At 37.0% G+C, this 11,098-nt stretch overlaps 1 protein-coding gene across 2 annotated transcripts in view; it reads right to left on the bottom strand.

The window, feature by feature from the left end:
- Window positions 1-2,133: 2,133 nt before the first annotated feature.
- LOC149777446 (uncharacterized) overlaps window positions 2,134-11,098 on the bottom strand; it is a 30,260-nt gene continuing 21,295 nt past the window's right edge. For both annotated transcript variants that reach the window (XM_089942892.1, XM_089942893.1), the window contains exons 4-5: window positions 4,755-4,969; window positions 2,134-2,321 (exon numbers count right to left, since the gene is read on the bottom strand). In XM_089942892.1, the coding sequence (XP_089799018.1) occupies window positions 2,169-2,321; window positions 4,755-4,969 (368 nt within the window). In that variant the 3' untranslated portion in view covers window positions 2,134-2,168. The remainder of the gene's footprint in view (window positions 2,322-4,754; window positions 4,970-11,098) is intronic.

The raw sequence follows: 11,098 nt of genomic DNA, 5'->3' as shown, positions 1-11,098 counted from the left end.
TTCAAAATCCCAATGGATGTATAGTAGAATGGTAAACTGAAAAATAAGGTAAGGGGCTATTACAATATGATCAAAAAATGAGGGAAAATTATAATTACATGACGAAATATATATGTGACGAAATGTCCAGTTCATACGAAAACGAAAATACAATTCAAAACATTGAAATTACACATCTGACGGTTGTAAACTAATAATTAATACATTGAACAGTCCGAAATAATGTTCCTGAGCACAAAGGAATAGATATATATTCTTACTTGACAGTAGTTTGTCCTGTCCTGTCGATTTAAAAAGTGTCGTATGTTGAACGATTTTCAGGAAATCCAGGTGTAAGTAAAATAGCGGAAGCGGAATACGGAGTCAAATCCGGAAACTAATGAAATTTATTTAAACGGTAAAACGGGAGTTCGGGAATTTAATAAACAAGATATTTAATATATTTCCACAACGGATCGAATCACTAGAGGAGTGAATGAGATCCAGAACAACATTTATCCTATGCCGCACGTGAGAAAGCACTTCGCACGTGCGGCATAGGATAAACTGAACTCACTGTTTCGAATTATTGTACAATATAGATAAATCACCCTTGAGTATCGTTACACACACACACACACACACACACACACACACACACACAAATACAAACACACACAGACACACGCGCACTAAATCCGAGTACATGTATTTAATAAATAAGGGTTTAATACAATTTCGTTACATCTGTCAATAAATAAATACAGCAGGCTCATTTAGGGACTTAAGTTAAAAAGGACCTAACAGTTTTAAGGTTTGAACACTTAGTTTCAATTAAGTTGAAGGTAGAATCATACACTTAAATTCCATTAAATTGAAGCTAGAATCATACCACTTTGAGCATATTCTCAGCTTAACTTCATCTAGCGGAATGGAAAACCTGTGTAATGTATATCTACCAAACTACCGTATTTTTAACCTCGATGACGTAGAGGTACTTTAAGTTTATTATCTAATTTCAACTCCGATGACGCGGATGTACACTAAGTATCATGTCTGACCTTAACCTAGGTCACATACACGTATTCTTATTAAATTATAAATTTAAAGTATCACGTGATATTTTAACCTCGATGTCGTAGATGTTCTCGAATTTTTACATCTAATTCTAATCTCGATGTCGTACATGTTCTCGAAGTATTACACCTACTAATTCTGACCTCCATGTCGTAGATGTTCTGAGTTATCACACCTAATTCTAACTTCCATGTTGCAAACGTTCTCGAAGTATCACACCTAATTCTAGACTCCAAAGTCGTGGACGTTCTCGAAGTACCACACCTAAGTTTAACTTCGATGTCGTAAATGTACACTAAGTAAGACACCTAAGTTGAACCTCGATGTCGAAGACGTACACTAAGTAGTAAGTATCACATCTAATTTCACTTTCGAAGGCGGAAATGCACTCTGTCACATATAATTTCACTTTCGAAAGCGGAGATGCACTATACGTAGCACCTGTAATTTTAACCTTGATGTCGAAGATGTACACTAAGCGTCACATCTGACTTTAACCTCATTTTAACAACATATCTAATTTTAACCTTGATGAGGTAGACATACACTTAGTATCATATCTAATTTCAACCTCGATGACGCTGAGGTACGCAAAGTGTCATTTGATTTTATCTTCACTGACGTACACTTATACTAGTTGTAATTTGATGTTAACCTCGATTACGTATATGTACACTAGGTATCATTTTATTTTAATCTCGATGATGTAGAGGTGCACCAAGTATCATTTGATTTTAATCTTGATGATGTAGATGTACACTAGGTATCATTTGATTTCAATCTCGATGGCGCTGAGGTACACTAAGTATATTTTGATGTTACCCTCGATGACGTATATGTACACTAGGTATCACTTGATTTTTATCTCGATGTAGCTGTACACCAAGTATCATTTGATTTTAATCTCGATGACGTAGATGTACACTAAATAACAAGCAAGTGTGGAAATATACGTATATGTGATATTTATTATAAGTATTCCATATTTAATTCTCTCTCTCTCTCTCTCTCTCTCTCTCTCTCTCTCTCTCTCAGTTCATTGGTAGACATTCAAATGTATGGTACAAATTTAAAAATGAAATTTGATAAAATACTCCCCACATCTGTATGCTTTAAGGTTTGTATGTTGGAGGCTGAGAACCCGGATAGCTCTGAGGGTAGGATGTTGGCGGAGGCGGGTTCCATCCTGGCTGACCAGCTCCGTATGTCGGTGGCGGCGCATATACTGTCGTGGACGTTCTCTCATTCATCGCTACGTATGGTCCCTGGAGACAAACATTGGGCGACTTAAGGTCTATGTACACATCTTTGCCATTGCACATTGTATTTGGGCTTGAAATGGGCTCAGCAAAAACTATACATTACAATTAATTTTAGCTGATAGGACTACCTCGATTGCATTACTGTAATTGCAAAGAGGCACAAAATATTTACTCAATCGCCATTGAAACCAATGATACTTTTCTGTATTTCCAAACATCACCTAAAATTGTCCAAAACTTTCGTAATTTTTTATTCGACCTTTAAGCATGCTGTTTTAAAGTTACATCACTCAACCGTAACATTATCGGCCACTATGAGTTGCATACATGATCACTATGGAGTGGGGACGTATGTATGTGCTCTAATACATTTATAGCGCTTGTTTCAAAATGGCTTTGAAATGCGCTGTTATTTTCAATCAAGTTTTGTAAACTTACACAATACGATTTGATTCTTCTAGTTTCCGTTTATTAAATATTTGTACCAATTAGGAATGACCATAATGTGATCTAGATAGTTCTGTCAGAAGTAATTACAATGTATATTTACTGCCGCGCATACATGTAATCATCTGAACAAAACACATGGTGCAATGACCGAAATTGGTACATAAACCTAAAACAAGACATAGTTGTTGGTAACAGCAATGCATGGTATATGTCTTTGCTATGAAGATATATGGATTTATCTCGTACAGTCCTACATGGAGCTAATGGTACATTGTTTAATAATAATGGCGGGTCCAAGTATTTACCAGTCCTACCTGGATCTGATGATACATTGTTTAATAATAAGGGCGGGTCCAAGTATTTACCAGTCCTACATGGATCTGATGATACATTGTTTAATATTAAGGGCGGGTCCAAGTATTTCCTAGTCCTACATGGATCTGATGATACATTGTTTAATAATAAGGGCGGGTCCAAGTATTTATCAGCAGGAGACTCGGGATTCAAACACAATTTTAACAGAAAACCCACTCAGCCACGAACAACGCACTTGAATTGTTCAAGTACACTTTAGAAGCTTAGCTGATCCAAGCACGCGCAACTTAAAATTGCTGAGTGGAGATATATGCTGACCTGATTATGTAACTCAACTAGAATACGCCGAGGTTTTTCAGCATAATAAATATACTGAGATAAAAGAGATTTACCAGAATGCCAGACACATTGAGATAAAGAGGCTTTCCAGCATGCTAGATATATTGAGATAATATTTTTTCCTCAACGGACAGACTTTGCTGCCGATTTAGACAGGTCGCAAATGTTAATGATTTCCAAAAGTTTATTTTACCTTTGCGTGAGTTTAATATTGGGTTTCATAGAACTGTTATTGCGATTCTTAGATCTGTACACACATTTAAATTTCTGTTTGATTAATAAGAGATGGGTCGCAAACATCTCAGTTTACGTCCGGTCTTAGATTTCGTTGCGCACCGATACAATAAGATACCAAATGAGATTACATTGATGACATCGTGATGTAACGAGAGCTTCATTTTCAGGCTCGCAGTAAGCGTTTATTTATAAAAAGAGGACATGCATAAGTGGGATCTGCGTATTCGAAGCCATTTTGTAAAACAACAACATATTTTCGTGTATTTTAATTCAATATTTGCTCCGGTTTCAATTGCTTTCAACTTGTACGTAAAGGGAATTATTGATTGTCGCTGCTGCACGGGAACAAGAAGGAATCATAGACAAATGGCTAAAGAAAAATTACATTATTGATATGCATTCCTTTTTCTCGATATGATTTCAGTGACGAGCCTGTTGTATTCTGTATTGTTAGATATATCTATATTTTTTGTAACTCTTGTTGCATTACTGTATCAATATTATATTTAGTTTTTGTCCATGACTGTAAATTGTAATGCTCGTCTATAATCCATACATTAGATAGTTAATTTTTGTATACGGGTATAAAATTATATTTTAAGATATTAAGAGTGTAGATTGCGCAGGATCTATAAATATGTGTTTACGTAGGTGTTTACAATCAATAATAATATTATTAATAAGACATCCCGTGGACCTCGTTGATACGCATGTCTCTGACCCGATATGTTTTCCGCGACGACCCTCTTTATTGTATATTTCATTGTGTACTGCTAGGCAACGTATCCTAGCGACAATGCAAGTACATGATATGAATGGGTATTACGTTTTTCAATACCCGCGTTTTCGACCAATCGAAGACGTTCTGCGTGTATAAAAAAAACAACATAAGTTCTTACAAGCCTGATGGCACCGCTGATGACGTGAACTGGTCTTGGCGGAGGATGCAGAGAATACCGTGGTCACTCGATGATGGATAGACGACGAATGATCCTTGTGGAAACTTTGTCGCTGGAATCGAACGCAATACGAAAAAGATGCAGAGTTAGAGTGTTACATTTGAGAGAGAGAGAGGGAGAGAGACACAATCTTTACTTTTCCATATAGCATTCGTCGCCATCTTCTAAGAACGATAACGAAAACAGTCAGGAAACAGATGAAGGCAATGCAACCAATAACAATTCCAGCGATGGTTCCCCCTGATAGACGGCAGTCTGAATAATCTCCGCACGGGTAGTATCCATTGCAGATCAGGTAACTCGCAATGCAGCGGCCGTTTGAGCAGTCCTGTTCGTTGCTATTACAAGCCCCTAGAAAAACCAGTAACTAAAATGATGCATGTACAGACTCATTGCGGAAGGCCCTCTAGATAATTCATCGAAAAAAGTTCAAAGCTGCATATAAAACAAATTAGCGTGTAATTTATAATATTTTTTACATTTCCAGTCAGCTCATCCACTCTCACGTCAAGAAAATGATGTTTACTTTGTACACACGCATAATATCTGCAGTGTTAAATAAACAAATAAAATTTACGCATAATCAGCCTTTATATCCTTGCTACGTCATTAAGAGCAACAGAGAGGGTGAACAGACCTTTTTGTAGGACGTCCCATTTTGAAAAACTAAGGCTTCCTACAAAAATGAAAACATAGGCCAATAACGTGAAACCAAAGCTTCTAACATTCCGAGAGTTTCTCCAGAGTGTAGCTCCGGAGGTTATTATTTTTTTTCGCATTGTCGTTTTCAAGTGAATATACACGCGCATTTTCTGACGCCTCATTGAGGTCGCACCTGCTGCTGCCGTTAATTGAATAAAATTACATCAAATAATGACACCAGCATTGGAGTCTCCTACAGCTAGATTAGCTCGAGAACGACTAGAAGCAATAAAAAAAATATCTTCCGCTAAGAGATTCTGTTAAAGAAAAGCTACAAGCGCGACAAGAATCTCAAGTTGAATTTGCAGAAAGCGCAGAACATTTATTTAAACCCGTTACAACGGTTACTGAAAGAGTTGCAACGGCTACTGAAGGACACACGGTACTAATTCAACTCCAATAGTAAACATGGAAACACCATTATATTCAAAATTCAATAACTTAAAATTTCTGGGTGCTGATGATGAGACCTATAATTCTCCATGCACATCTAACCTTGGTGCAAGCTTATGTGTGGAGAACACCATATGACCCGCGGCATTTTGTTTACATACATGTGCATGAAACACATGTTATTGATTCTGCACCAAATGAATCAGGTGCTACTTTCATTATTGAGTACTCCTGAGTCATATTCAAGCTGTCTAATACATAAATCTATACCTACATGTATCCAAAACTCATAAAAAGTTAAGAAAAAGTCTAAAATCATTACTGTGGCTACTTTCCACTATAAGCAGTGTTAAATTACTTACTTTTTAATATAAAGCTGAATAAAATGCATAAATTATTGGACAAAAGAGAAACGAAGCAAACCTTGCAATCACTCAATTACAAAGGGGAGGTAATACACCTTGATTTGGCAAACCAAATAGCAAGCTCTAATTTACAAATGATTCCTTACTATTACTTGATAGTAAGTGCAGAGCAATGTTGGCTTTATAAATAGCTTTTGTTTCAAATATGAAACCATATTTCTGGCATGAAGCTTGTTTTCACCTATTCACAACAACATATCTGGTGAACAAAACACATATCGCTTAGTGCACACAGGAAACATTGCTGATGTGTGGCAAAATGTGTTCTGACAGCACCAGTTCCAACACCCTGACTATAAAGGTTTTCTATCATGGGACTTGGTACATGAAGAAAAAAGAGGTCTGGTGTGGTGGGAGAGAGCAATATGTTCACCATGCAGTTATACATCAAGAATGTTTCAACTGTATGAAAAGAGGTTAGGGAAGAAAAACTGCCTGTGTAAATAATGCAATACAGATAGGACTTTTGCAGACTTATATTGGGAATGAAGGGTTGAAAACTATTATTTTAAGTGAAAATGTCCCTCCCTGATCCCTCAACAAAAGGGATGCAGAAAAGTTCCAATACTGTTTGCCAAAATATTTAATGTACCAATATGAGAAACATGCTGAACATAGAATAGGTGTCAAGGAGTTTAATTCTATGATAAGAAAAAAGACAGATATAATTGATATTTAATGTGCTTCGACATATAATAATGCAGTTTACAGGTTGAGGCAATGCAGCATGTGTAGTTTTGTGCACAGTCCTTGATTTTTACAATGTTCTCTGCTTTGATCTGCTGAGTGTGTCTCTAAAGTTAAATGATCAGTATTGATACATAAGTGATTGATACATAAGTGATTGTGACATAAGAGGCTTACATATAAAATCTTCCCCCACCCCCTTTAGGGGAATTAAATGTGTTAAATGGTATTTAACCATATAGGCCAATCTGTGGGCACCATCATATGAAATTCTGCCATCAGGCCACACTATGCTCTTTTCCCAATGGCCTGAGCTCTCTGCTGCCACTGTCCAGTGTATAAAACCATCCCCATCTGTCTTTTGTATAGAATGTTTCTCCAAAATCACATGCAAACCATGAAAAAAAGACTCCATTATGATTGTCATATGCGAAAACCACCAACATGATACTCTGGATGCACATGGTAACCATGGAAACAGCAAGCTCCTATTATGGTATAGGTCGCATATAGGACACACGGTACTAATTCAACTCCAGTAGTAAACATATGGAAACACCATCATATTCAAAATTCAATAACTTAAAATTTCTGGGTGCTGATGATGAGACCTATGATTCTCCATGCACATCTAACCTTGGTGCAAGCTTATGTGTGGAGAACACCATATGACCCGTGGCATTTTGTTTACATACATGTGCATGAAACACGTTATTGATTCTGCACCAAATGAATCAGGTGCTACTTTCATTATTGAGTACTCCTGAGTCAAGCTTGTAAGAATGTTAAAATTGCATCAGTAGAAATGTGTCTATATTTTTTTAAAATTACGTATAGGATAAGCTCTCAAAAGATATTTTTACTAAAATTTTAATTTTCATTATTAACCAATTATGGACCACCAAACCCGTAAATACTCTATTATTTCTTCACCCATTTCTAGACTGGTTCAGAGTTCTTCCGTATAATTAGTACCGTGTGTCCTGAAGGTCTTCTTCCGTCAGTAAAACAAACTGCTGAACAAACTGAAAAAAGCAGAACGAATAAAAAAAACAAAAAGAATTTTACGAGAACTTCCAACTGACATCGCTGCCGCACAAGCTCCACCTGAAGAAACACTTGAAGGTGTTCTTGAAGAACCAAAAGAGTGAAGGGGAATTGGTTTTATCGATAAATTTACTGAAGGCGGTATACGAACAAGAAGGAATTATCTACTAAAAAGTTCTGATAATATAATCCCGTTTGGTGCGTTTGCTGCTACAGGTTATCCTTCGAGAGATAAATTTTTAAAACCTGAACATATTAAATGTGTAATTCGTGACACATGGATCGATTGTGCGTTTAAAATAAATTAAAATGTTAATCGAATAAACAAACAAGACTTACTTTATAAAACGTATTTAAAAGGAGTAAAGCATCATGATGAAATGCAACAAGAAGAAAAATTGCAACGACAAGAAAAAGAACAGAAACGAAAAGAACGAGAGCAAAAACGAGAGCAAAAACAAAACAAAATTCAGTGACAACTCACCTCTGCAACAAGAAGAAGAGTTTTACGATGTACCTGATACCAGTGCTATTGGAAGTGGGTTTTCTACTCAAGGAAGTGGCTTTGTTACTTGTCCTAACACTATTCTTTCTGATGTATCGCGATTAGAAATTCTGATCAAAGGGAAACGTGCTCGAAATAATTCTCCGGAAATTATTAATGAAGCGGCTGATATTTGTCAACGATTGTTTACCAACGGTATCATGGATATTTCTATTTACCGATAGCTCATTGATGAACTCGTTGACGACTATCACAGTGACTAGTTGTCACCATGATTAGATAAATAAACAATAAATAAGATGATTATACACAATGCTCAACGTAGACCCGTAATGGTCAGAGAAGTAAACTCACGATTACCCGTTTATACAATGTTTTACGGAGATGGACTTGGTAATGTTATTCAGGGGTTATTCAGAAGGATGGCCCCAAAAAAGCACCGATAGCAAAACAACTATCAATGAAAGTTATTGCCATTATTCGTGAAAAAGCTCCTGATGCAATCGGCAACGTTGCTAGTAAAGCATTCTCGGCAATCAGAGAAAGACTATCGCGATTAATACGCAGACCTCAGGAGGTCCTACCACAGCAACCAGTAAAATTACCAAGCACCGAAATTATACCCGCGGATGTCAGTAAAATAATAAATCAAGCCGCAAATAAAAGACTAGCAGCTTTGATAAATCAAGAAAAAGAAATTACCTAAAGAGGAAAAAATAAACACAAGTTTTATTTCAGGAAGTGGTCTTCGTGCCCTTGGTAGGTCAAGGCGATAACCATTTGGGAAAATGGGCAATATAATAAGATGTTCAAACGTATATCCGACACAGCATTCGATATGGATGAACCAGTTCGCAAAGATGAATCAGTACACGATTGTCAGTATTATTCTTACGACGCACGTGTACCCAATGCACGAGGAAGAATTGAGTCCATGATACAAGTAGATACTTTCTACCCAGCGAGGCATTTATTGAAGTAGAAGGTGAGCTTGTAGCAGTTGTTCCTCTCAATACTGCATACGGGGCTGAGGCTATAGTTGGTTTTGTTAATAATGGTATTATGGCATTATTTGACAGCGCCATATATATGATTGATGCAAAAAACATTGAGACAATTCAATAGGATATTGACGTTGCCACAACAATAGTAGGGTTAGCAAGACACTCCGACGATTATTCAAGATCACCTGGTCCGTCGATGATGTTTGCCAAAGATACCACTAATCATCCTGATCATAGGCAATTTCTTCAAGTACAAGTACCACGAAACACTGCGACTGACAATCAACCAGCTCGAGCGATAGATAGACCCGGCGCTGAATTTTTGATGTTACAGAGCACCAACAACAATTACAATTATGGATTTGCTGCACGTAAACTAATGCTGAAAGATGGTCGTAGAAGATTTTCATGTGCGATTCCACCACTGTCGCATATCTTTGGATTTTGTAGAAATGTCAGAAAAGTTATCTTTGGAGCGAAACACATAGTTGTGTTTGTGAGAAAGGGTACTGATGATGATACTATTTGGCGATCAGCCTCAGCTGCTGCTGGTAAAGTAATACTGTTTAAACTTTTACTATGGATGCCAGTAATGACTCCATCGATTGCTGAGGAACAGATATTACTCTCTTTTATGAACACAGGTGGTAAGTCGTTATTGCCATGGTTTACAAAGACCACAGATAACATTCAGAGCAATGATGCCGGGTTATTTACATGGCAAATAGCGACCCCGAAGGGTGTTTCTGCACTGAGCCATATTTTTATTGTGCTGCAAAATGTTAATCGGTGGGATAATCAAGAACAGAGTCACAAGATATTTGACAACCTTGGAGTCAGTGAGGTTTCTTTACGAATAAATGGATATCAAGAACCATCTGAGGATATAATCTAAAATTTTGAACAAAATCGTGTTGCGCGAGCGTATTATCGATTGTTGTATATGGGACGAGATCTAAATGTAGACACTGGGTTGCAGATAACTCAGGTGGATTTTACAACACTGTATCCGATCTATTATTTTTCACTGAAACATTTAGATTTATTTAGGTACTCTGTCGTTGATATACACTTCAGAACTAACATAATTAAAGGTGGTGTTAATTACAGAGCCATTTCGGTTATACTCAGCGACAAAGCAATGTTACTCGAAGGTGTTGGTGGCCGAATGAGAGTTGTTGATGCACCAGTAGAAAATATGTAATCGCACGGTGATTTAAAAATGGGAGTATAATCATAAATGTCATCATATCGTCATTTTAACGTCAGTCTGACTCCATGACAGATTAAAAAACTACAATCAGCATTAGTAAAAAAAAAATCCGGAACCACAATAACGCTAAAAAACAGTCAGATTACAGGTGGTCAAAATAAAATGTCGTTGACAGAAAGTCAGCTTAAACATCTAAATAAAGCCAAACAATCCAAAACTGGAATACGACTTGAACTTTCTGCCGAAGCCATCAAAGATACAGCTAAGACCGGCGGTATATTTCCACTTCTCGCTGCGATACCAGCATTGATAGCTGCTGAAGCTCCAGCCGTCACAAAATCAGCCGCGTTAGGTGCTGTTGGAACCGCTGCTGAAATGGTATTAAAAAAGCAACAGGAAAAGGTCTGAGACTTCCAGGAACTCTCTATCGATACGGAAAGTGTCTGAGACTTCCAGGAACACTTCATCAACACCTATGTCAAATTTTGATTTACTTAACGCTGC

Source organism: Sinohyriopsis cumingii, chromosome 18 (assembly GCF_028554795.1).
Source record: "Sinohyriopsis cumingii isolate HCF-2022 chromosome 18, ASM2855479v2, whole genome shotgun sequence".
NCBI classification, from domain to species: domain Eukaryota; kingdom Metazoa; phylum Mollusca; class Bivalvia; order Unionida; family Unionidae; genus Sinohyriopsis; species Sinohyriopsis cumingii.
This window is presented reverse-complemented; position numbering and strand designations above follow the sequence as displayed.